Source organism: Tursiops truncatus, chromosome 2 (genome assembly GCF_011762595.2).
Source record: "Tursiops truncatus isolate mTurTru1 chromosome 2, mTurTru1.mat.Y, whole genome shotgun sequence".
Classification (NCBI taxonomy): Eukaryota; Metazoa; Chordata; class Mammalia; order Artiodactyla; family Delphinidae; genus Tursiops; species Tursiops truncatus.
In genome coordinates this window covers 157,735,678-157,762,156 of record NC_047035.1, presented here as the reverse complement: position 1 = coordinate 157,762,156, position 26,479 = coordinate 157,735,678, and the positions used below count along the sequence as shown (strand labels likewise).

Below are 26,479 nucleotides of genomic sequence, written 5' to 3'. Positions count from 1 at the left end.
GAATTTCTACTGATTTAAACCACCAAGTTTGTGGTGTTTTGTCACCGGGCCACAGGAAACTGGGACAAACCCCATCGTTCACATCATATCGCACAAGTGTGGAGAGTGTGCCTGCTGGGACTTTTCTCTCCCTCTGGAGGTACCGCTTCCGGATGCACCAGATCTGGCAGTGCAGACCCAGGGGGGAGCTGAACACTTTCCACATTGTCAGTAGTTGAGGGACCCAAACTTGTAGCAAGTCAGCTCAGTGGCAGATAAAGATAGAATCTTAAGTGACGTGGATATATTGTTCAGCATACTGAAAACTTGTGTACTTTTATCAGGTACACAAGTGTGTACTTTCATCAGGTAACAACTAGGAGATGCAGTTCACATCCTGAAGAATTTTAGAGACAGACAGAGAGAGACTTTGTTTGCATTTTAACTAGAGAGTTCTTCAGTACCAAACTGATAAAGTGTTCATTCGTGCCTTTAAAACTCGAGATGATGCGAAGTGTCAGAGAAGAGGAGGTCACCCTCCCATGACTGTGCCTTTCAGAACAGGGGAGACCTCCTGCCCTCCAGCTCCGAAGAGACTTGGGGAGTCGTTGGCATAAGACCTTTAAACTGGGCCCCCAAGTTTCAGGTCATGCCTGCGGTTTAGAGGCGGGGCTGCAGGGGGGCAGCAGAGGCTGAGCTTGTGTCAAATCCCTTCTCAGGAGAAGCTTCCGTTTGGGGCTTGCAGTCAGTCAGGCGAATACCCCACTTACAGAGCAGCATGTCCCCAACTTTGTGTGTCAGAATCACCAGGACTGCTGCTTCAGAATGCCAGTTCCTGAGCCCCATCATGAGGGATCCCAGTTCCTAAGTCTAAGGAATTTTCAGTCTGTATTTTCAAGAGTATTGATTTTGACACAGTGGGCAAGAGATGATATTTAAGAAACACTAATCTTGTCAGAGTTCTCACAAACAAAGTGAAACGCTTCTGTTTAGAATTGGCAGAAGAAAATAAACAGAAGAACATTGGGAAATAGAAACAGCCTTCTGTAACCCAGCTGAGAACTCTGGTCTTTATACAACCTCTGTAGCTTTGGGAATAGAAGCTTCTCTGTCTCGGTTAGAGTGAAACCACATTTACTATTTAAATTCTTCTGCTTCCCTCAGTTGTTGCAAATCAAGGTAACCCATTGAGAAGGTTTGACTTTCTTTTTGGAGACAGTTTCCCCACACTGGGGGTTTACTTGTCATTTCTTTAAGACTTGGCATTATATATCAGTATGAATAGGAGGAAAAAGCATTTTATTTAAATCACATGTGAGCTTGGTGAAGGGTATGTGGGGGGTCATTATATTATTCCATCTGTATCCGTCTGTGCTTGAAATTATTCATTATAAAAATATTGTTTGAAATCTAATGAAGAGGGAAAAACCTGACTGTTGTGAGGGGCTGGCTGAGTCATCGCACGCTCTTGCAGGTGTGAAGGATGGAGGACAGAGCCACCTTTCGAGACTCAGACTCGGGGCCTCATTTTCTCCTGCTGTCTCGCCTGACTGGTTTTTCTTAGCACCTCTCCCAGAAGTTGGGAAAGTGTGGCAGCTCTTTCACAGCAGGAAGTAGACATGATGCCCAGTTTTTTGAAGGCATGACTCAGTTCGGTACTTCGAAGATTTCATCTTCAAAACAGTGTGAGTTGTTTCTGTGATCTGTAAATTTGGGTTGCAGACCATTATGCTGTACTGTGGATACGTAGTGACAGTATTTTCCAGATAGAAGCTGGCACATGTTAAAGGCTAATTGTGCAGGAAAAAGTACATCAGGTAAAATGATAAAGCGTCTAAAATGTGATGTTTATCCTATGTAGGGGCTGTGTCACGATGCCAAAAACTTTCTAAGCAAGAATCCTGATTTCATCAATTTAGCCGTAGAAAAGGCATTTTTACATATATGTAGTCTATGAAATTTCAAGATATTTTAAGAAATCTTTGTTTTAATATCTTCAAATTACAAAAAACTCCAGTGTCTCAGTGAGTACTGCCATTTTACTGCAGCTTCCCAGCAGGACCCCTGCCTGCTGACGTAGTTTGTGATAACGGAAGTGGTGCCCGACCTCTAAATACATGAGAAAGGCTTAGAGGTCTTACCAGTTGTTTAAGGTAAGATCTACTATTAATGAGTAGCAAGTGTATATTTCATCAGACTGAAATTCATTGAGAAAATGTTCTAAAGAAATAGTCTTTCTATTTATGTAAAAAACAACGGTAAAAGTCTACATCTTTTCTTGTGCATTAAGACAGGATCCAGTAAATTTACCTGAAAAATACTTAAGGTCCAAGCTTCCTTCTATAGGGTCTGTGAGTTTCTCACAGAAGGATTCAGAACAAGCTCTTGGAAGCCATCCAAAGCTCCATTTTCTCATAAACTAAAGTAGTTTTACAGGATGATTTGTCCCTCCCCTCTGTTTCTTTACTTCTCCCTCCTCAGAAGAATGTGTTGTGATCCAGAAGTGTTTAGAACTGTTATAATTGTGACATTAATAAATAACGAGCAGCACTTTACAGTTGATTTCTGGGCTAAAAGCAGTTGGAAGATTCTGAGGTTTAGTTCTAAAAATCTTAAGTAAGAGTTGCTGGTAAAGCACCATATTTTAAAATTACATTTCAAGCAAGACGGGAAGATAGTCTTCAGGCTGATTTAGTGTTTGTAGTTAAATTCCAGCATCTTTAATGTTAGTTATACTTCATTTTTCATGGCTTTCTGCTGGATCGGAGGAATTAGAATGAGCACTGGCTTTTGCAGATGTTCAGATTAGGTTCTTAAAGAAAAAAAGCCACATTTCAGTATCCCTCTCTCTTTTCTTCCTTCTAAGAGAGAACGTGGTGATATTTGAAAAGTAAGCTATAGGAATAAATAAAACATTTAGTTAGCGTGTGTTTGAGCCAGGCTTCTGTGTTAGATTCAGAAAATTCAGTTGGTTATTTCTCCAGTTTGATTTTCTTAAAATTCAGTTTTTTTAAATTCCCATAGATGATGATGGTGAGAATAATGATGATTAAAAAGAAATTGGGGCTCCCTTTTAACTGTAAAAGTCACATCCAAGTATCTTCTTGGGAATGTTTCTCCTGTATTTTGTGTTAAATCTGGAAAATGAAAGTTTAAATTTCTAATGCACAGGTTAAATTTGGATTGGAATTCATATTCCAATATGAATTATCAATTCATATTGGTAACCAATATCAATAGCCAATTGGAATTATGAATTCCAGCTCTCTTGGTTATCAAGGTCTTCTTACTAAATATTTAAGACATTATTAAAAGCTTTGAACACAGTGACCGTTGGTTCTTTCATACACTTCTTTAGAATGCTCTTCACCCATCTTCCCCATCCACCCCTGAAATTTAATTGTAACCTAACTGTAAACTTGACCAACTGACCAAGACCACTGTTATAGGACATAACGATGATTCTTCAGCCAGATACCCAGACATCTCAGGTGTTTATCCTTTTTTTGTTGTTAATTATACAAATTCTACTTCTTAGTGTGGTGTCCCAAAAACATAATCTTGGTACAGGGTATCTTGTGCATTTTTAAAATGTTCTCCAAATGATAGAATTGGCTGTGTAGGGAAGCCAAAGTTTTTATATAGTTTCTCTTAGAGAAATAAAATTCTTTATCCTAGATCCGATGTCCAATTTTCACAAGATGATTGCTGAGAAGGTTATAGGCGGTGTCTCTGTTAAAAAGCATTGCTTTCTGTTAACTAGAAACGTGCAAGCAAGCCAGCGTGCCATAGCCTTAATTGCAGAAATGATCCACACTGCCAGCCTGGTCCATGATGATGTCATTGATGATGCAAGTTCCCGAAGAGGAAAACACACAGTTAATAAGATCTGGGGTGAAAAGAAGGTATGGCTTTTTGGTTTTTTAAATCTTTCTTATTAAATCCCATACTCTTTGGATTGCATTTATTTTCCAGATTTGTCTCATTAAAAAGTAAAATATGGGCTTCCCTGGTGGCGCAGTGGTTGAGAGTCCGCCTGCCGATGCAGGGGACACGGGTTGGTGCCCCGGTCTGGGAAGATCCCACATGCCGTGGAGCGGCTGGGCCCGTGAGCCATGGCCGCTGAGCCTGCGCGTCCAGAGCCTGTGCTCCGCAACGGGAGAGGCCACGACAGTGACAGGCCTGCGTACTGCAAAAAAAAAAAAAAAAAAAAAAAGCTTCATCAAATGTGGTCTTCCAGCTTTCAAAATAGTTTTCATGTCTGGTCTATATACAGATGTTTGATCATGGATAACAGCACAGAAAAATAAACTTAGTGTTTCTGCTTCTTCACAGTTTTATATAAGAATTTGGTTAAGGAAGGAGATTTTTGTAGTTATCCAAAAAGCATATTTCATGAGGAATCACACCTTTTACTTTGGGGCTTACATTACTCAGATTCACTTTAATTGTTTAACCATTTACTAACTGCCACATGCAAGAGTTTCAAGGCAAGTAAATAAACAAAACTAATATATATATATATATATGTATATGTATAAATATACACACATATATACACACACATATTCATACACATCTGTATCAATCTCAGAGGGATACTGTTCTCCCATGAAATTTTTACCTTTTTAAATAGAAGCTTTATAATTGAATAGTTCATGTATATTTTAAAGCATATTTCCACGTTATTTTATTAGCATTTCTTGAAGCGGGTGTGTAGAATGTGGCATCTTGTTTAAGGATGTTTAAATCATGGGTTGAGGAAGGGGATAAAATTCAGCAAATAAAAGGGAAGACCCACGGGCCTTCTGGGAGCAGGCATCTCCCGCCACACATGCCCTTCCCTTGGCCATCCTGCCCATTTGAAGCACAAACAAAACATTAATGTGAATGAGTTTTCCTTCTCCATACCTTCCCCGCCCTCACATGTCTGTAATACCTGGTTCCCACCTGTTTTCTAATCGTATTCAAAGAAAAAATATACCTTCATTATTATCTTTACATGCTGGTTTTTCTTTAGCGCACATGATTTTGTTAAATCTTTTTATTTCCGATTTTAGATGAAAAGGTTTTGTGTCCTATTGACAGAATTCTATACATCAGAATGTTGGTAAAAAAGGGTGGAGTTTCATTTTGGAGAGGCCCTGGGTAACTCTATGACATGTCCTGCAGTCTGCTGTGTCTGTTTTCAGAGCCTGTCCTTAAAGCTTTATACTTGAGCCCTTGGGCAAAGGGGGAGGATTAAGTGAACAAGTTAAGATTTTTCTCCTGACTGGTCGCCTCTTGTGACTGCCTCTGCTGTTGGGGTCCCCCATCCTTTTTTTATTATTATTAATTAATTCATTAATTTGTTTATTTATTTATGGCTGCGTTGGGTCTTTGTTGCTGCGCGCGGGCTTTCTCTAGTTGCGGTGAGCGGGGGCTACTCTTCAACGCGGTGCTTGGGCTTCTCATTGCGGTGGCTTGTTGTGGAGCACGGGCTCTAGGCGCGCAGGCTTCAGTAGTTGTGGCTTGCGGGCTCTAGAGCACAGGCTCAGTAGTTGTGGCACATGGGCTTAGTTGCTCCACAGCATGTGGGATCTTCCCGGACCAGGGCTCGAACCCGTGTCCCCTGAATTGGCAGGCAGATTCTTAACCACTGCGCCACCAGAAAAGTCCCGGGGGCCTCCTTTGGAAGACTGTGTTTACACTGTCACCTGCCTCTTTCAGCTGCAAGGCTGGTCTGCCCTGCATGGGGCCACCTGCTAGTCTCCCCTTTTTTGCCCGTCAAACAAAACTGCTGTGTTACCAATAAAAATCCATTCGTACAGCACCTCCTCCATGAACCCTCATTCCCCTGTCTGGGTCCCTATCCCTTCTTTCCCTTAACCCCTCACCCCAGCCATCCCCAATGTGGCAGCTTTAGTTCCAAATGCTGGAAGCTTTTGGCCTCTGGGATCCCCAGGGCCAGGAGAGGAAAGAGGCAAAAGCCTAGGGATCCTGAGCCCTCAGCTGCTAATGATGTAGGGTGGATGATGGATGTGTGTGTACCTATAAATCATAATGTGTACAATAACTTTATATTTTTTATTTTATTTATTTTTGGCTGCATTGGGTCTTCGTTGCTGCGTGTGGGCTTTCTCTAGTTGCGGCGAGTGGGGGCTACTCTTCATTGCGGTGGGCAGGCTTCTCATTGCAGTGGCTTCTCTTGTCACAGAGCATGGGCTCTAGATGTGCGGGCTTCAGTAGTTGGGGCACATGGGCTCAGTAGTTGTGGCTCGTGGGCTCTAGAGCACAGGCTCAGTAGTTGTGGCGCACAGGCTCAGTAGTTGTGACGCACAGGCTTAGTTGCTCTGTGGCACGTGGGATCTTCCCGGAACAGGGATTGAACCCATGTCCCCTGCATTGACAGGCAGATTCTCAACCACTGCGCCACCAGGAAAGTCCTACAATGACATTATAAATGTATATTTACATTTACATCAAGATACCTTATACAGTATATGTTATATAAAATGACTAGTTGGTAAACATACTGAACATCACTAATTTTAGATACTAGAGAACTAACAGACAATAAAAACTTGGGACTTCCCCGGCGGTCCAGCAGTTAAGACTCCACGCTTCCACTGCAGGGGGCACGGGTTCAGTCCCTAGTTGGGGAACTAAGATCCCACATGCCACACGGTGCAGCCAAAAACAAAAACAACAACAACAAATAAAAAAACTTAAAATGTGGTTATGTTGCAAATTCTGTGGATTCAAATTCCACAAACTCTATCATTTATAACTACTCTATAACACCTATCCATATCTTTAAGTATGCAAATTAGTGTATTTGAGTACAGCATGTAATTCGGTCATGAATAACTTATAATTAGTTGCAAATACAATGCAGACGTTTGTTCACAATCTAAAGAAGATTGGGAAAATATTGATTGGTGTTCAGTGAAAAAAATATTTTGTCCTGGAATGAGGGGCAGTGTAATAGCGTTCTAAGAGCATTGAACTTGGAGCCAAGATTCCTTGGTTTAGTTTTCATTGAGAAAAGCATGGGTTGGGCCGTGCACTGGTGTGTACTAAGTACTAGCTGGATAATTCCCGCTACATGCTCTTAGGAGTTGGGTAAATAGGAAAAATGTGGGAAGACAGCAATATCCAAGGGGTGCTGTGCTCACAGAAGATCAGAGTGAGGGATCTGAGTGAACTTCCTGCAGGTGCCGCCTGAGCTAATTCTGCACATGAGTCTGCCAGGTGATGAAGGGGAAGGACTCTTTTGAGCAGAAGAAACAGTAAGTGTAAAGGCACAGCCACATAGTTTGATGGGAGAGCGAATGGTCCAGCATAACTAAATGAAGGCAGTGACATTTTGCTGGGGCTAGGGATGAAGCCAGAGGGTCAGGTACTTCCGTCTCTAGGCATTCATTTCTTCAGCTCTGAACTGGAGAGGCAGACTGGGTCATCTCTGAGAGCCCATCCAGTTCAAACAGCATCCCAAATCTGTAGCTGATTATAACGTAATCCTGCTGAGGAAGAGGAAGGGGAAAAATATATCCAGGATGACCCCCTCCCTACCTCCCATCCTGTTTCTCTTCTGAGAAGTTAACTTCATTGTTGGCTCCGATGCTCAGATATTTTTCTCTGAAAGTTTTCTTCTCTTCTAGGCTGTCCTTGCTGGCGATTTAATTCTTTCTGCAGCATCGATAGCTCTGGCACGAATTGGAAATACAACTGTTGTATCTATTTTAACCCAAGTGATTGAAGATTTGGTGCGTGGTAGGTTAATTCTGACTTTTCTTCTTTTTTATTCAATCTTATTTTTTTGCCAAGCAAAAAAAACCCCTCACATGACCACTTTCCTTTTTTATAGGTGAATTTCTTCAGCTCGGGTCAAAAGAAAATGAAAATGAAAGATTTGCACACTACCTTGAAAAGACGTTCAAGAAGACTGCAAGTCTGATAGCCAACAGTTGTAAAGCAGTATGTACGTTCTGTTTCTTTTCAAGTTAAAAACAAACAAACCTCCTAGTTCTTTCTTGGGAGTTAATTCTCCTAGAAAAAATTTCACTGGAGAACCTTAAAATAGTAACCGAAATCCCAAGAGGTCATTGAGAAAAGAATTGCATCCCCAGACAGTGGAGAACTTCTGCTGAGGATTCCATTTTTGCTGTCTTCCTTTGCTATGCAAACATCAACTTTTCATCTTTCCTCCCAAGAATTGAATCAAAATAAGCTTTATAATATAGTCCCCAATCTAATTTCCAAATGCTATAACATTTTTTTAAATTAATTTATTATTTTTGGCTGTGTTGGGTCTTTGTTGCTGCATGTGGGCTTTCTCTAGTTGCGGTGAGCAGGGGTGGTGTACGGGCTTCTCATTGTGGCGGCTTCTCTTGTTGTGGAGCAAGGGCTCTAGGCATGCCGGCTTCAGTAGTTGTGGCACGTGGGCTCAGTAGTTGTGGCTCGTAGGCTCTAGAGTGCAGGCTCAGTAGTTGTGGCGCATGGGCTTAGCTGCCCTGCGGCATGTGGGATCTTACGAGACCAGGGATCAAACCCGTGTCCCCTGCGTTGGCAGGCAGATTCTTAACCACTGTGCCACCAGAGAAGTCCCTAAATGGTATAACGTTTTGAACAACTTATCGTAACTAGTTTCTCTTGTGATTATCACACACACTGTTTCTTACGTTTTACATATAAAAAGTAATGAAGTACTGTGTTCTTAAGTATGATATTGACCTGGGAGAAAATATATAACTATCAGATTGTATTAGTGTTCTATATACTTTTTTTATGAGTAGTAGATCCTCCCAGTTATATGAAATATAGACAAGCCATTTTCCTTCCGAGTATAAATTGAGTGTGAACCATAACTTTTTTTACCCCTTGCTTTCTCTTTGGCCTTCCCTCTACTCTTCGCATAGTTTTTCTTTTTAAAAATCAGTTAGTATTATCCTTAATCTGTAGACTAAACTGTGGTATTCACTGCTAGCCCATGAATGAGAGACAATTCTCTCCATAGAATTGTTCATCTGACTGTCTCTCAGCCTAGCAGATATAAATGAGATGAAAACTGGGCAAGTAAGAGTCCCTTGTAATTAAAGCAACAAGAAAGGAAGACTTCTAAGGGCCAAATGTCAGTTGCTGTCATGATACATAATTATGTTAGGTAATAATTATACCATAATTACAGTTAAAGAGAGCTTTTTCTCAGGCCTCTCAGGTGAAAAAGTCCTTTGCCAATAGTGCCTCTATTTGGAAAAGTGTCAAGAAATGTGTAACTGTAAGCCAGAAAAGAATGAGAGCAACATTTCTTCCTAAAAAGACCTAAGTGAAACCCTAAGGAATGTGAATTATGTAGAACATGCTGGCCACAATCTCAGCCATTTTTGTCTTTTTATTGAAAGAGCATTTCCTTTTTTTATTATTATTATTTCCAAGAAATTGGGAGTGTAGCTTTCTAAAAAAAGAGAGACAGACAACAATATGATAGACACTAGAAAGCTAAATAAAAGAATAACTGACTTAAAATGGGGGCCATAAAGCTGTGACCTTAATCCTTCATTGGATTTTGATGCCAAAATCTCCACGAAGATGGAGACCCATCCTCATAAGGCACATTACTGTGTCAGGGGAAGCTCAGCAACAACTTCACAGGCCTGAGACTGCAGTTAGAAGCACTAGCAGGTAGTGGGGCTGTTGGAACTGGAAAACCTGAGGGTCATTGTCCACACAGGCCCAGGGCAGCAGCGTGACATGGGAGCCAGAATATGAACTAGTGCACTCAGTGATCGAGTCCTACAAGGGCCCGCAGAAGTGGAGCCACGTCATCAAGGAAAGAGTTAATTCACTCTCCTCTGCTTAAGAAGCCAAGACAGGATAGCACGTGTATTCGCTTATAAAGAGGACCTCATCCTTCACAGATCAGCAAGTTAAAAGTGGACTTGCATATTAATATGGCCCGAACCTCGTTAAAAATGAAATGTTTTTATACTGTCCACTAGGAGGCATGCTGGCATCACCCCAGAACTACCCACTTTTCATGCGATTTATTCCTAAGCTCCAGAGCTGTTGCAATAATAAAGCAGAATCTCAGTGTGAGCTCTCTGAATAAAAGTTTCTATATTTAAGTGCCTATGGGTAGAGATGTTCCAGAGGTGTTATATATTCAGAATTGCTATGTTTGTGCAATCTTGCTACTTAAAACGCAAAGACGTGAGCTCTGAAAGAACGCATGCAAAGCAAATTAGAGATGCCAAAAGGAAGGAGTAAGGAGAATTTAAACATCAGAATCATTATAGCAGAACTAATGGAATTCCAAGATGTTAGGGGAATTTGAAGGAAACTTAATAGCTTATAATTCATTGTCCTAAGAGCTATTTAATGGAAAATAGTATTAAGATTAAGAGAGGGCTGTTTAGGATTGCTTTGGGACACTGATTGATGTTAAAAATAGAAGTAATCTTGAAAGATGATTGGCTCCTTGTTTCTACACATAGTCATGCAAAATACGTTGTGTAGCTTACCAATGAACACTATGCCTCGTTCCCCAGAAAATCTGATGGGAATGAGACCAGAGGGGTGGCCCATCCGGTGTTACTCAGTCAGACAGCAGCTGAGCTGGGATTTGAACCCAGAACTGGGTATGATAATCCTGCAGATTCATGTATTTTTCTCATTTCTTTCTGAATTTCTTTTCTCTCGAGTGCTGCATGTGGCCTGGAATCAGTTGACTGTCTTCCTGTTACCTCATTTTCAAAGCTACAGAGGGCCACCACAGAATTTCGGTTTGTGGGTCATATCTGCTGAACACCTATTTTTGGTTATGATATTCTTATCTAATCTACAAATAGACCTTATTCAAATTTTAACAGTTGTTGTAATATTGTTATATCAGTAACAAATGGGAAAAATTTTTTTCTGGCCCAGGATATCATGTGGCATTTAGTTGTCAAGAATCTTTTTTTTTGTTTGTTTTTGTTTTTTGCGGTACGTGGGCCTCTCACTGCTGTGGCCTTTCACGCCGTGGAGCACAGGCTCCGGACACGCAGGCCCAGCGGCCATGGCCCACGGGCCCAGCCGCTCCGCGGCACGTGGGATCCTCCCAGACCGGGGCACGAACCTGTGTCCTCTGCATCGGCAGGCAGACTCTCAACACTGCGCCACCAGGGAAGCCCTTCTTTTTTTTTTTTAATTGAATTATAGTTCATTTGTAGTATAGTTGTGTTAGTTTCAGGTGTACAGCAAAGTGATTCAGTAATATCTGTATCAGATTATTTCCACCATAGGTTATTATAAGATATTGCATATAATTCCCTGTGCTGTACAGTAAATCCTGTTGCTCATCTGTTTTACTTATAGTAGTTTGTATTTGTTAATCCCATACTCCTAATTTATCCCTGCACCCTGTGGTAAACATAAGTTTGTTTTCTATATCTGTGAGTCTGTTTCTGTTTTGTATATAGATTGATTTGTATTGATTTTTAGGTTTCACATATAAGCGATATCATATATTTGTCTTTCTCTGACTTACTTCACTTAGTATAATATTCTCTAGGTCCATGCAAATGGCAATATTTCATTCTTTTTTGTGGCTGAGTAATATTCCACTGTATATATATACACCACATTTTCTTAAACTGATCGTCTCTTGATGGGCACTTGGGTTGCTTCCATGCCTTGGCTATTGTAATAGTGCTGCTATGAACATTGGCGTACATGTATCTTTTTGAAATAGAGTTTTCATCTTTTCTGGATATACGCCCAGAGTGGGATTGCTGGATCATATGGTAGCTCTATTTTAGTTTTTTAAGGAACCTCCGTACTGTTTCCATAGTGGCCTCACCAGTTAACATTCCCACCAACAGTTCCCTTTTCTCCACACCCTCTCCAGCATTTATTTGTAGATTTTCTGATGATGCCCATTCTAACTGGTGTGAGGTGATACCTCATTGTGGTTTTGATTTGCATTTCTCTAATTAGTGATGTTGAGCATCTTTTCATGTGCCTGTTGGTGATCTCTGTGTCTTCTTTGGAGAAATGTCTATTTAGGTCTTCTGCTCATTTTTTGATTGGGTTGTTTGCTTTTTTGATACTGAGTTGTATGAGCTCTTTGTATATTTTGGATATTGACCCCTTAATGGTCACATCATTTGCAAATATTTTCTTCCAGTCCATAGTTGTCTTTTCTTTTTGTTGATGATTTCCCTTACAGTACTGTGCAAAAACTTTTAAGTTTGATTAAGTCTCATTTGTTTACTTTTGCTTTTATTTCTTTTGCTTTGGGAGACTCATCTAAGAAAATATTGCTGTGATTTATGTCTAAGAATTTTTTGCCTATGTTCTAGGAGTTTTATGGTGTCATGTCTTATATTTAGGTCTTTAAACTATTTTGAGTTTATGTTTGTATATGGTGTGAGGGAGTGTTCTAATTTCCTTGATATACATGTAGCTGTCCAGCTTTCTCATCACCATTTGTTGAAGAGACTACCTTTTCTCCATTGTATATTCTTGCTTCCTTTGTTGTAGATCAACTGACCATAGGTGTGTGCGTTTACTTCTGGCTTCTCTATCCTGTTCCGTTGATCTATCTGTTTTTGTGCCAATACCATGTTGTTTTGCTACTGTAGCTTTGTAGTAGTATTGTCTGAAGTCTGGAAGGGTTATGCCTCCAGCTTTGTTCTTTTTCCTCAGGATTGCTTTGGCAGTTCTGGGTCTTTTGTGGTTCCATGTAAATCTTAGGATTAGTTGTTCCAGTTCTGTGAAAAATGTCATGGGTATTTTGATAGGGATTGTATTACATTTGTAGATTGCTTTGGATAGCGTGGCCATTTTAACAATATTCTTTCAATTCGAGACTGGGATACGTTTCCATTTCTTTGAATCATCTTCTGTTTCCTTTATCAATGTTATATAGTTTTCAATGTATTGATTTTTCACCTCCTTGGTTAAGTTTATTCCTAAGTTTGGGTGTTTTTTTTCTTTTTGATGTGATTTTAAATGAGTTTTTGTTTTGTTTTGTTCTGTTTTGTTTTTACTTTTTCTGATATTTCATTGTTAGTGTAAAGAAATGCAACAGATGTCTTTTTATTAATCTTGTATCCTGCTACTATGCTGAATTCATTTATTAGTTCTAATAGTTTTTATGTAGAGTCTTTAGCATTCTCTATATAGAGGATCATGTCATCTGCAAATAGAGACAGTTTTACCTCTTCTCTTCCAAATTGGATACCTTTTATTATATTTTTTCTTGCCTGATTGCTGTGGCTAGGACTTCCAATACTATGTTGAAAAGAAGTGGTGAGAGTGGGCATCCCTGTCAAGTTCCTGAATTTAGTGGGAAGGCTTGCAGCTTTTCACCATTGAGCGTTATGTTGGCTGTGGGTTTGATGTAAATGGCTTTCATTATGTTTAGATATGTTCCCTCTGTATCCAGTTGGTGAGAGTTTTTATCATGAATGGATGTTGAATTTTATCAAATGCTTTTTCTGCATTTATTGAGGTGATCATGTGGTTTTTGTCTTTTCTTTTGTTAATGTGATGTATCATATCGATTAATTTGCATATGTTGAACCATCTTTGCAACCCTGGAATGAATCCAACTTGATTGTGGTATATAATCTTTTTTATGTATTATTGGATTTGGTTTGTAATATTTGTTGAGGATTTTTGCATCTATATTCATCAAAGATATTGGTCTGGGCTTCCCTGGTGGCGCAGTGGTCGAGAGTCCGCCTGCCGATGCAGGGGACACAGGTTCGTGCCCCGGTCCGGGAAGATCCCACATGCCGCGGAGCGGCTGGGCCCGTGAGCCATGGCCGCTGAGCCTGCGCGTCCGGAGCCTGTGCTCCGCAACGGGAGAGGCCACAACAGTGAGAGGCCCGCGTACCGCAAAAAAAAAAAAAAAAGATATTGGTCTGGGGCTTCCCTGGTGGCGCAGTGGTTGAGAGTCCGCCTGCCGATGCAGGGGACACAGGTTTGTGCCCCAGTCTGGGAAGATCCCACATGCTGCAGAGCGGCTAGGCCCGTGAGCCATGGCCGCTGAGCCTGCGCGTCTGGAGCCTGTGCTCAGCAATGGGAGAGGCCACAACAGTGAGAGGCCCACGTACCACCCCCCCCCCAAAAAAAAAAGATATTGGTCTGTAATTTTCTTTTTTTATTATGTCTTTGTCTGGTTTTGGTGTAAGGGTGATGGTGGTTTCATAGAATGACTTTGGGAGTGTTCCCTTCTCTTTAGTCTTTTGGAATAGTTTGAGAAGGATAGGTGTTAAGTTCTTCTTTGTATGTTTGGTTGAATTCCTCAATGAAGCAATCCAGTCCTTGACTTTTGTTTGCAGGGAGTTGTTTTTTTTTTTTTTTACTACAGATTCTATTTCACTTCTAGTGATTGGACTGTTCAAATTATCTGTTTCGTCTTAACTTAGTTTTGGCAGGCTGTATGCTTCTAGAAACTTGTCCATTTCTTCTGGGTTGTCCAATTTGTTGGCATAACTGTTCATAGTATTTTCTTATGATTTTTAGTATTTTTGTGGTATCGGTTATAACTTCTCTTCTTTCATTTCTTATTTTGTTTATTTGGGTCCTCTCTTTTCTTCTTGGTGATTCCTGGCTAGAGGCTTGTTGATATTGTTTATCTTTTCAAAAAACCAGTTCATGGTTTTATTGATTTTTTTAAAAAAATAAAATTTTTTATTTATTTATTTTTGGCTGCATTGGGTCTTCGTTGCTCTGTGGGCTTTCTCTAGTTGTGGTGAGCAGGAGCCACTCTTCGTTGCAGTGCATGGACTTTTCATTATGGTGGCTTCACTTGTTGCGGAGCACGGACTCTAGGCTCGCGGGCTTCAATAGTTGTGGCACGCAGGCTCAGGAGTTGTGGCTCGCGGGCTCTGGAGCACAGGCTCAGTAGTTCTGGAGCACAGGCTTAGTTGCTTCATAGCATGTGGGATCTTCCCAGACTGGGGCTCGAACCCATGTCCCCTGCATTGGTAGGTGGATTCTTTTTTTTCTTTTTTCTTTTTTTTTTTGGCGGTACACGGGCCTCTCACTGTTGTGGCCTCTCCAGTTGTGGAGCACAGGCCCCGGACGCGCAGGCTCAGCGGCCATGGCTCATGGGCCTAGCCGCTCCGCAGCATGTGGGATCTTCCCAGACCAGGGCACGAACCCGTGTCCCCTGCATCGGCAGGCGGGCTCTCAACCACTGCGCCACCAGGGAAGCCCAGTAGGTGGATTCTTAACCACTGTGCCACCAGGGAAGTTCCTATTGATATTTGAATCTCTATTTTATTTTTTTCTTCTCTGATCTTTATATTTCTTTTCTTCTGCTGACTTTGGGTTTTGTTTGTTCTTTTTCTAATTATTTTAGGTGGTAGTTTAGTTTGAGATTTTTCTTATTTCTTGAGGAAGGCCTGTATCACTATGAACTTCCCTCTAAGAACTGCTTTTGTTGCATCCTGTAGATTTTTGTAAGGTTGTCTTTTCATTTTTGTTTGTCTTGAGGTATTTTCCGATTTCCTCTTTGATTTCATCATTGGCCCATTGGTTTTTCAGTAGCATGTTGTTTAGTCTCCATGTGTTCATTTTATTCCCCCTTTTTCTTTCTGTGGTTGATTTCTAGTTTCATAATGTTGTGGCCAGAAAAGATGCTTGAAATAATTTCTGTCCTCTTAAGTTTGTTGAGGCTTATCTTGTGTCCTGGTATGTGGTCTGTTCCTAGAGAATGTTCCATGCATGCTTGAGAAGAATGTGTATTCTGGGTTTTTTTAGATGCAGTGTCCTGTAGATATCAATTAAGTTCAACTGGTCTGTTGTGTGATTTAGGACCTCTGTTGCCTCATTGATTTTCTGTCTGGAAGATCTGTCCATTGATGTCATTGGGGTGTTAAAGTCTCCTACTATTATTGTATTCCTGTCAGTTTCTCCCTTTATGTCTGTTAGTATTTGTTTTATGTATTTAGGTGCTCTTATATAGGGTGGATATATGTTAGCAACTGTAATGTCCTCTTGTATTGATCCCTTTATTGTTGTATAATGTCCTTCTTTGTCTTTCTTTATGCACTTTGTTTTAAAGCCTGTTTTAATTTGAATATTGCTATGCCTTCTTTCTTGTCCTTCCCATTTGTATGAAATGTCTTTTTTCATCCCCTCATTTTGAATCTGTGTGTCTTTCGCTCTGAAGTGGGTCCCTTGTAGGCAGTATATTGTAGGTTTTTGGGGTTTTTTTGTTTTTATCCGTTCTGCCATTCTGTGTCTTGATTGGAGCATTTAGTCCATTTGACATTTAAAGTAATTATTGACAAGTATGTATTTAGTACCATTTTAAACCTTGTTTTCCAGTTGATTTTGTAGTTCTTTTTTTTTTTTTTTTTTTGCGCTATGCGGGCCTCTCACTGCTGTGGCCTCTCCCATTGCGGAGCACAGGCTCCGGACGCGCAGGCTCAGCGGCCATGGCTCACGGGCCCAGCCGCTCCGCGGCATGTGGGATCTTCCCGGACCGGGGCACGAACCCATGTCCCCTGCATCGGCAGGCGGACTCTCAACCACTGCGCCACCAGGAAAGCCCGATTTTGTAGTTCTTGTTTGATAATTTCTTCTTTTTGTTTTTCCTTTTGTGGTTTCATGGTTTTCTTTTGTATTATGCTTGAGTTCCTTTCTTTTTTGGTTTTTGTGAATCTGTTGTATGTTTTTGATTTGTGGTTACCCTGGTGTTCAAGTATGTAGACTCATAACAGTATCTACTTACTTTAGACTGATAGGTTCAAATACATTCTGAAAGAGCTATATTTTTTCGCTCCTGTCTCCCACATTTTGTGATTTTGATGTCCTATTTTACATCTTCATGTTCATCGTTTTGCTGTTAATTGTAGTTATAATCACTTTTACAGAATTTTTTGATTGTTTTTTAATCTGTGTGCTGTCTTATTTAAGTGATCTTCAGTCCTTTTATATATTTGCCTTTCCTATTGTGTTTTTCTCTTTCCTATAGATTCTTGCTTCTTTTCTATTTAGAGAAAGCCTTTTAATATTTCTTTTAGGGTAGGTTTAGTATTGATGAGCTCTTTTAGTTTTTGCTTGTCTGAAAAATTCATTCTCTCTCCTTCTATTCTAAATGATAATCTTGCTGATTAAAGTACCCTAGATTGTGGGTTTTCCCTCTCAGGACTTTGAATATATCATGTCACTCCCTTCTGGCCTGCAGAGATTCTGCAGAGAAATCAGCTGATAGCCTTATATGGGGGTTCCCTTGTAACTGACTCTGTTTTTCTCTTGCTGCCTTCAGAATTCTCTCTTTAGCTTTAACTTTTGCCATTTTAATTGTGATATGTTTTGTTGTAGGTCTGTTTGGGTTCATCTTGTTTGGGATTATTTGTGTTTCCTGTACATGGCTATCTATTTCCTTCTTTAGGTTTGGGACGTTTTCAGCCATAATTTTTTGAAATGCATTTTTGGTCCCCTTCTCTCTCTCTTCTCCTTCAGGAACCCCTATTATGCATAGGTTGGCACGCTTTATATTATCCCATAGATCTCGTATGTTGCTTTCATTTTTTTTCATTTGTCTTTCTGTGTGCTGTTCTGATTGGGTGATATCCATTATTCTGTCTTCCAGATCACATATTTGTTCTGTGTCATTTAGTCTGCTTCTAGATTGTTTTTTATCTTGATAAATGATGTGTCTAATTTTGATTGGTCCCTCTTTACAGTTTCTAGTTCCTTGTTACGGTGATCTGCATTTCTTTCAATAGTTTTTCTTAACTCCTTTAGCATTCTTATTACCTCCTTTTTGAACTCAGGGTCTAGTAGACTGGTGAGCTCTGTTTTATTGGTTGTTTTTTCAGGGTATTTCTCTTGTTCTTTTGGGAGTAATTCCTCTGCTTTTTCAATTTCACTTAACTTTCTCTGTTTCTACGAATTTAGGAGAATCAGTTGTCTACTGTGGTCTTCAAGGGGTGCTTTTATGTAGACTGTGAGTCCAGTATTTTTGGTGTGAGGCCTGTGTTTGGTGTGGATGCCAGCCGTGTCTTTCCTCAGAGTGTGCTGGCTATTATCCCCTTGATAAGGGGTGTGATTGGTGTTGTGGTGACCAGAGCCTGCACTGGAAGTTGGGCAGGACCTCCTCTTTGCTCTGTGGCTGTCACAGCCCTGTCAGGGGCAAGGTCTGCTCCCCAGGTGTTGGAGTAGGTGCCCTAAGGGTTGGGTTCAGTAAGGCTCTGTTGCCCTTGAGAGTGTGCTCTGTTCCAAAGGAGGTGAGTGCTGAAGCAGGTGAGGCCCATGTGGCCACCATGAAACTATGCGCCACCAGTGCAGGCATCTGCACCTCTGCCCAGAAGCAGCCCAAGGTCATGTCCCTTTCTCTGTTGTTTTTTTCCCAGATCTAGTGCTAGGCTGTGGTGTGGAGTGGGCTGGTGCTAAGGGCTGGGGCATTGTGGCTGCAGGTGGCTGTGCTGCTGCCTGGGACTTGATCTGCCTCTCCCAGGACCTGTTGGCCCCAGAACCAGCTCCAAGCTGCGGTGTGGGGCGGGCAAACCAGAGCATAGCTGCTGGGGAATGAATTGCTGCATACTCCTCCCCAGGGGCTGTCCGCCCAAGACGAGCATTTCTGTGGCATCACCCGGTGTGTGCACTAAGTCTGCATACCAAGTCCACCACTGACGGACCCAGCCCCGCTATGTGCACGCAGACAGTGGGCTCTGAGGTTCGGCCTGGACCATGCACCAGGCCCTCCCAGCTGTCTCCATGCAACTAGACCAGGTCCTCTCCAGGACCCGTCCACTCCGTCCTTCTGAGATTCAGTGCCTAGCTGCTGTTTATACTAGTAGCCCCGTCTGGCGTGCGTTTTGGACTGGGTAGTGCGATGAGGTGGCAGGTGTCAGTGCCCGTTTTGGCTGTGACTGCTGGTAAGCCCGCACACATGCACTCCTCACGAGCAGAGTCCAGCCCCTCCAGCCCCTCTGTCTGTCCCAGTGGACCTCCCAGCAGACGGGGGGCTCCCCAGGGTGAGGGCCTGCCTTTGTGGACCTCTCCTCCTTCACCATCCCTCCCAGGGGCACCAGTTTCATCCTGATGCCTTTTTTTTTTCGGCCTATGCAGTTACATAGAGATCTTTTTTTGTAGCTTTAGTTGTATATGAAATCTTCTGCCAGTTTGCAGTTGGTTTCCTGTGAGAATTGTTCCACATGTCAGTGTATTTTTATGTGTTTGTGGGGGGAGGTGAGCGCCACGTCTTCCTGCTCCGCCATCTTGCTCCCCTCTCTGTCCTGAATCTTCAGTCTCTTCTAACCTGGAACAGTTCCTCAGTCTTTCTTTGCCCTTGTATAACCTTGATATCTTGAAGAGTCCAGGCCGGTTATGTTGTTGAGCCCCTCAGGTTGGTTTGGCTGGTGTTTCTCAAGGTGAGGCCCAAGCTTGTGAATTTGGGGCAGGTACAACAGAAGCAGTGCTGCCCCTTCAGGCCACCACATGGGGAGGCCGGGTGCACCATGGCCCTTTGTCCTGTGACCGGTCCGTTCATTTTGATCACTTGATTAACGTCATGTCTACCAGGTTCTTCCATTTAAGTTGACTGTTTTTCCCTATTTGGGGGAAGTATTTTGAGATTATGTAAATGGTTCTGTTTCATATCAAACTCTGACTCTGCTTTTAACGTCTATTTGTGATTCTTTCCTGAGACAGTTGCCAAATGACGGTTTCATTCCATCATTCCTCCTGCACGTCAATTCTGCAGTAGACTTGGTATTTTATTCTAAGGAAGAGCTCATTCCATCATTTCTCCTGCACACCACTTCTGCGGTAGACTTGGTATTTTATTCTAAGGAAGAGCTCATTCCATCATTCCTCCTGCACGTCACTTCTGCGATAGACTTCGTATTTTATTCTAAGGAAGAGCTCATCTGTATGGACTCTTGGGTTCTATTTTAGTCTATGGATTGTAACCATTACTGTTATTTTAATGCTCAGTTGTCCCGTATTTGGCCAATGGGAAAGGCCCTTTAACCTGACTCCTGTGTCCTATTAATCTGTCCCTGTCATTCTTTCAGTACTTCCTTAATTTCTGGCAGGAGATGTTCCAAGCTTGTCTTGTCCTCCCCAGCGCTGGGATCCATCATTTCTCCAAGGGGTGCTGGTTCCTTTTGGTGGAGAATGGTATTTAGAAATCAAGACCTGGACACTGGGTATCGTTGCTCCTAGGCTCTCCCAGTGGACAGAGCTAGGGAATTTGTGTGTGTATAATCTCTGTATGTGGATATGTGTATAGCTATGTCTTTCTCTATCCATCTGTGTTTATTCAAACCCCTGAGGTATCATATTTTTATCATACTATAGGTTTCATGATTTATACCAACATTCTGCCTTTCCATACTTGTAACTTCCTTCCCCAAAAGTAAGAAACGTGGACCCCATTCTCTGCAACATATTTATTTGCTCAATCCTAGAATATACCATACGGGGTTAAAAGTTGATGGCTCATATCTCTATGAAAAAACCTAGTAGTTCAGTATTTATAGTTCCTTTTGTCTTTAGCTTGAGGATAACATTGTCACAGTTCTGTGTTCAAAATTTACCTTTCTCCCTGTCTCGCTGCAGTGGTTTTATTATTTGAAATATGGTTCGGTTCCTTTTTATTCCATTTTAGGGATTCCCTTCCATTCTGACTGATTTTGTGCTTTGGTTTCGAGGTGATTGTTGTTTCTAGCGTGTGAAGCATTAACGTGGCTCCGGAAGTCAAGTGTACAAGAGGTGGCTGCCCGCTCATCCCTTTCACCCTGGCCGTACCCGATCCTTTCCACCCACCCTGTAAGTCACCAGTCTCCTTAGTGTCTACTTCCTCCTTCCTGGGTTTCTTTTTACACAAATGAGCACATACATGCATGTTATTTCCCCTTCTTTCTTACAACAAAAATCAGTATTATACTCTACTGCTTTCTGTGTTGCTTTTGCATTTGCTTTCTGCAGTTAACAGTATACAGTGGATGTCAGTCCATGCCGATTTGTAGACTCTTCCTCTTTTTAAACAGCTGCATCGTATCCCACCGTGTGGATATGGCATGGTTTACTCAGCATTCCTATATACGGACATCCCGATTTCTGATGTAACTACAAATAACACTGCAGTGACTAAGCTTGTGCAGATGTATTTTTGTGTTGTTAGAGGTGTGCCTTTGGGCTCTGTTTTAAAGTAACGGCGTATGTGGTTTTGTTAGAATCTATCAAACGTCCCTCCATGAGGGCTGTGCGTATGCATTTCCACCAGCAGTTTAGGGGCGGGTCTTGCCTGTTTCCGTACAGCAACACTAACTGAATGTGGCCTCAGACTTTAATATTTGACCGTCTGATAGATGAGAAATGGTATTACAGTGGGGTTTTAATTTACATCTCTCCTGAGTGAAGTGGAACTCCTTTTAAGATCCGTAAGGGCCGTTTTTATGTCTTTAATTTTTGTGAATTGTCTACTCATGTCTTTTGCCCATTTTTCTAATGGGTGGTTGGTCTTTTTTCCCTCTCAGTTTTAAAGAGATCTTTATATATTAAGAATATTAGCCCATCATCTGTGATAACTATGTTGAAAATGTTTTCTCACAATATTTTCCATTGGTTTCTGACAACAACCTGTTTTGATATTTTTTATGTAATGGTGGAGCTCCAATAATCTCCATTATTTTTATTTATTATTGTTATTTTTTAAATAATTTATTTTGGCTGCGTTGGGTCTTCGTTGCTGTGCATGGGCTTTTTCTAGTTGCAGCGAGCAGGGGCTACTCTTCGTTGTGGTGCGCAGGCTTCTCATTGCGGTGGCTTCTCTTGTTGTGGAGCACAGGCTCTAGGCGCATGGGCTTCAGTAGTTGCGGCGCGTGGGCTCAGTAGCTGTGGCTCGTGGGCTCTAGAGCGCAGGCTCAGTAGTTGTGGTGCATGGGCTTAGTTGCTCTGCGGCATGTGGGATCTTCCTGGACCAGGGATCGAACCCACGTCCCCTGCATTGGTGGCAGATTCTTAACTACTGCGCCACCAGGGAAGTCCCTCCATTATTTTTAATAAATAATACCACGGTACGTATATTAACTCTTACGGTGGTGTAAACACACCCTTTAAAGATAGAGATGCTTGATAAATGTCAAGTGCTGTGCCCCTGCCAGTGTAAACAGGACTTTCTGACCTTTTTGAGGCAAGGTGTAGGAGAGTCTCCTGAAAGCTGTGGACCTTCCCCCCAAAGACACACGTGTGCACCACGTGGCCTGGCTGCGGGCCTGCTTCAGACAGAACAGTTAGCTGAGCTCTGCTTTCTTTTACCGAATCGCTCTTTGTTCTCCACCCTTCTCCAGAAAGATGTGAGGCATCTCTGTGATGCTAAGGACAAGAAGCATTCATTTCCAGCAGCACGCTTGTTTTCTGTTTTGGGGGTTGCATCGCTTCTGCCTTTCCTGGTTGGGTAGGACAGATCCAGACAGTCCGCACCTGGGTCGGGGGAGTAGGCCTCTGCAGGGGTGAGGGGTGCTCTTTGCTCTGCACTGCTGGACATCGAGCAGAAATGTCCCTTCCCAGCCTGGGGGCCAGAAGCTGCCCGCTGAGGAGTAGCGGGCTTCTGTGTCTGCACCTGTGAGCCGCAGCGGGCAGCACAGGCAGACCTCAAGGCTTCATGCGTCCTGGGCCACGTGACTTGGCCTGTCTGAGCCTTGACTTTGAGGCCCATTGGAAGCTCAGTGTAGCTGAGTGATGAAGAAGAGTCTCTGGAGGAGACCTCCTGGGCTCAGTCCTGACTCCACCGTCTCCTTGTCCTGCAATGTCTGGTGCCCTCTGTGTCTCAGCAGCTGCCTCCTCAGTGAGTTAAAATGGGAGAAATCAGAATAGCGCCCAGCGCATAGAGCGTGCGCAGTGATTGTTAGCTTTTACTGTCATCAACCGCAGAAGAAATATTTATGGGATGTTGTGAAATTTAACTAAGATAATGTAAAGTGCTCATCATATATACTCCATAAATTTTAATTCTTTGAGTTTAGAAATAGAATGGAGTTTTTAAAAATCTTTGACTTCTCAGGAAGGAAGTTTGCATTTCTATGCTGCTTTGTGTTGAGGAAACAGCGTTACCCTGTCTACAGAATTGCTTTATGAGTTATTTCTGCCTGGAAGGGGGTGTCATTGTGTTCTGAGCTCAGCGTATCCCAGGCTGCCCAAGCCTTGCCATGCACTCATTCTCTCAGACAACTTGATGCATTTCTTCTTTCAAAATTTCTACACTGTCTCCTGGGTGGTCTCATAGATCCCTCCCTACAGCCTGTGGGTCAGTGCCTGCCGGTGGTAAGGACTTTGCTGGTGAAAGCAGTTGAGTTTATTATTCACTCAAGTAAGGGGCCGCCTGGCCTTTTATGATGTGCGCTTTTTTATCAAGGATGTGTGGCCAAACATTATACAGGCACAGGCTTCATCCAGTCATCAGAAACCTTCTCAGGGCCGAGCAGGTCCTGTGCTCTGGCTGCAGCAGAGGTGCCTGGACACTCTCCAGGCTCCTGTTTGCGCGTCCGGTGGAGCGGAGGAGGACTGTTCACAGTCACAGCAGGCATACGGAGTTAGAACTAGCTGCCCGGCACTGTGCTGAGCGTTTACAGGTAGCATCACGTGTATTCCTCACGGCAGCCCTCTGCAGTAGGCACTTAAGAGCCTCCGTTTTACAGATGAGGAAACTGAAGCGCAGAAAGACTCAGTGACACACAGAGGTCACGTGGTGCCTGTGGGCCAGAAGAGGCCGTCTGGCTCTCCGGGGGTCAGTACAGACCTTCCCTCTCCAGTAGGGGAGTGTCCCTCTCCTCCCCCACCCCCCATTCTGGTTTTTACCACATCTGTTCTCTGAAATGTGGCCGGGCCTGCTTTGCATGCTTAGCAGAGCAGCGGGGAAACGCACTGAGTGGCCAGTGCCAGCTGGGTTTTTTGTAGTTTTACAGAAGACTTAGAAGTCCTATTTCTCCCCCACTGGAAAGGGGGAAAAAAGGCTTTTATACAGTTACATGACTTCTAATGAGAGAAATATGGAAACAATAGGAACAGGGGCATGAGACTTGAGGCTATTACAGATACATCAAGAAATAATAGCATTACAGAATTAAGTGAAATCACCAAAAAGTATTATAAGAAAGGACTACAAATGGGGAAATAAACATGGCAACATCCTGTGTACAATTAGATCAGGTTAGATATCTATCCCTAAAACAAGGGTAAGTCGGTAGAAAAATAAAAATAATGCCAACAGTTGGGCGAGGTTTGCTGAGTGCTGGAAGCCAGCATTTCAAATACTGGAGTCTCTTTCATTTGCATGTCAAAAAGGCTGACCAGCAGAACTGGTCTAGTTGTAACTCAGTTTTTTCTGAGCGGTGGGAAAGATGGCTTATCCTGTGAAAGAAGGGGGAAAAGGAGAGTTTTCTTAAAGTTTAAGAAAACAATCTGAGGCTGAAATCCTTTCATTACAAACGTTTGAAACACAGGTACTTTGTACGTGTTTGGTCTCCTGATAGCAGTCTCTCCTGACTGCACATAATCCAGCCTCACTGCCTCTTTTCTAAGAGGAAGGAGGCATGACTCCCCCTCCGGGGCTGCTGCCCTGCCAGCGGCCTATCTCAGGATCCTCTGTTTCAGGTCTCTGTCCTGGGATGCCCTGACCCAGTGGTACATGAAATTGCCTATCAATACGGAAAAAACGTGGGACTCGCTTTTCAGGTTGGTCCGCTGCTTTGTAAGAGTGTGGCCCGTTGGTCCAGCTGGCAGGGTGGCGGGGACACTGGTGTGGTGCTTGTGACAGCCCTTTCTCCCTTTCCAGCTAATAGATGACGTCCTGGACTTCACCTCGTGTTCTGACCGGATGGGCAAGCCGACCTCAGCCGACCTGAAGCTCGGGTTAGCCACCGGTCCCGTCTTATTTGCTTGTCAGCAGGTAGGTTTTTTTGGGCTGCATTGGGTTTTCGTTGCTGTGTGCGCAGGCTTTCTCTAGTTGCGGCGAGGGAGGGCTACTCTTTATTATGGTCCGGGGGCTTCTTATTGTGGTGACTTCTCTCGTTGCGGAGCATGGGCTCTAGGCGCGTGGGCTTCAGTAGTTGTGATACACGGGCTCAGTAGTTGTGGCTCACGGGCTTAGTTCTCCACGGCATGTGAGATCTTCCTGGACCAGGGCTCGAACCTGTGTCCCCTACATTGGCAGGCAGATTCCTAACCACTGTGCCACCAGGGAAGTCCTAGCAGGTAGGTTTTGTGAACTCCCTTGGACACATTGCTGAGAAGCCCTGCAGGACCAGGACCTTCCAGGCATGGCTGATGGGAAGGTTAGATGAGGAGATGGAAAGCATTTCTAAGAGACCACAGCTCCAGATTTGATCCTAGTTCCAGGACTGAGGTGTCCAGGCCAGTCATTCCACATCTAAACTCTGTCCGTTTCCTTATCTGTAACATTGAGAAGATGACAGCCTTCCTCCTAAGGTCATTGTGAGGATTAAGTGAGATGATGTTCGTGCAGGTACTATGTAACTTAAGCACTGTGTGCATGTAAGGAAGCATTGTGACTCTTTCCGTGTGTCCTGGGCACTGACAAGGCGGATGGTGTCTACATCTTGATGATAGGGCTGGACTTTGGCTGTGCCTCAGAGCCCCTTAAACAGGCACAGGAAGGCCTCCAAGCATGAGAAATTCTCCAGTTCTAGAAGTTTAATGGGACTGTTTGCTGCTCTCAGAGAGCCTCAGCCATTGCCTCAAAAATGTCAGGAAGTCAGTGGAATGCACTAGAACCACATAATTCCTCCTTTCTCCAGGTTGAGGGGCTGTCAATTAAGGAAGTAAGTTAAGCTACCTTTATCTTCTCCTTAATATGGATGAAAAGCTGAGGAGAAGCTGCAGAGATGCTGTGGTGACTTGCAAGGCAGACGTTTCCAGAACCTGCTTTGGCCCCTGGCCACGCTGCTTCTGGCTGTGCCAGATGCTCTTTGAAAGAAGTAGAGCCTTAGCTGGTGTTTGGACAGCTTTTGAATAGATTTTCATCTTAGTGGTATTTAATTTGTTATTGAGCAAAGCAGTAAAGTGGTCATCGCTGTGCCACGAAATCAGAAATTAGCTCTTTGATCTAAAATTGTGTAACTTTTAGTCTTCCGAAGATTTTGCCTCTATTCTTTCTCAAAATTTACAAAGATAAATCATGTCTTCCATAGACCTCGATGATTCCATTTTGATATTACAGAAACCTTGCTTTCGATCAGTTGCTGGTGCAAGAAAGGAGAGGTCATCTTTTGGTCACTATTAATAGAGCCGTAAACAGGGTGACCCTCTGAGGAGGCTGATGCTTGGGGGCTGGGCCGCTTACCTTGGGCGGCCCAGTAGCGGACAGCAGTCAACCCAGGAACGAGGGCAGGGAATGGAGGTGCTGATGACCAGGCTCTGGGCAGCCTCTCAGGACATTGAGGCAGAGGTGAGAAGTGCAAGGGCTGCTAGGAGTGGCTCCTTTCTCCCACACAGACTGACTCGCCCACCCAGAACTCAAGAAGAGTATTCATACGTGTGCCGCGTT

The 26,479-nt window shown here is 43.0% G+C and overlaps 1 protein-coding gene across 8 annotated transcripts in view; it reads left to right on the top strand.

Moving 5' to 3' along the window:
• PDSS1 (decaprenyl diphosphate synthase subunit 1) overlaps nt 1-26,479 on the top strand; it is a 62,508-nt gene that overhangs the window by 13,648 nt on the left and 22,381 nt on the right. For 5 of the 8 annotated variants that reach the window (XR_004525373.2, XR_004525374.2, XM_019933308.3 and 2 more), the window contains exons 5-9: nt 3,743-3,884; nt 7,623-7,734; nt 7,829-7,938; nt 24,568-24,648; nt 24,749-24,862. Coding sequence is in view for 6 of the 8 variants with exons in the window: in XM_019933308.3 (XP_019788867.1) it covers nt 3,743-3,884; nt 7,623-7,734; nt 7,829-7,938; nt 24,568-24,648; nt 24,749-24,862 (559 nt within the window). In the remaining 2 variants the exon portion in view is untranslated. Of the gene's footprint in view, nt 1-2,006; nt 2,133-3,742; nt 3,885-7,622; nt 7,735-7,828; nt 7,939-24,567; nt 24,649-24,748; nt 24,863-26,479 lie in introns of those variants that run through there. The other 3 variants (XM_033852387.2, XM_019933309.3, XM_019933310.3) reach the window with 3 other exon arrangements.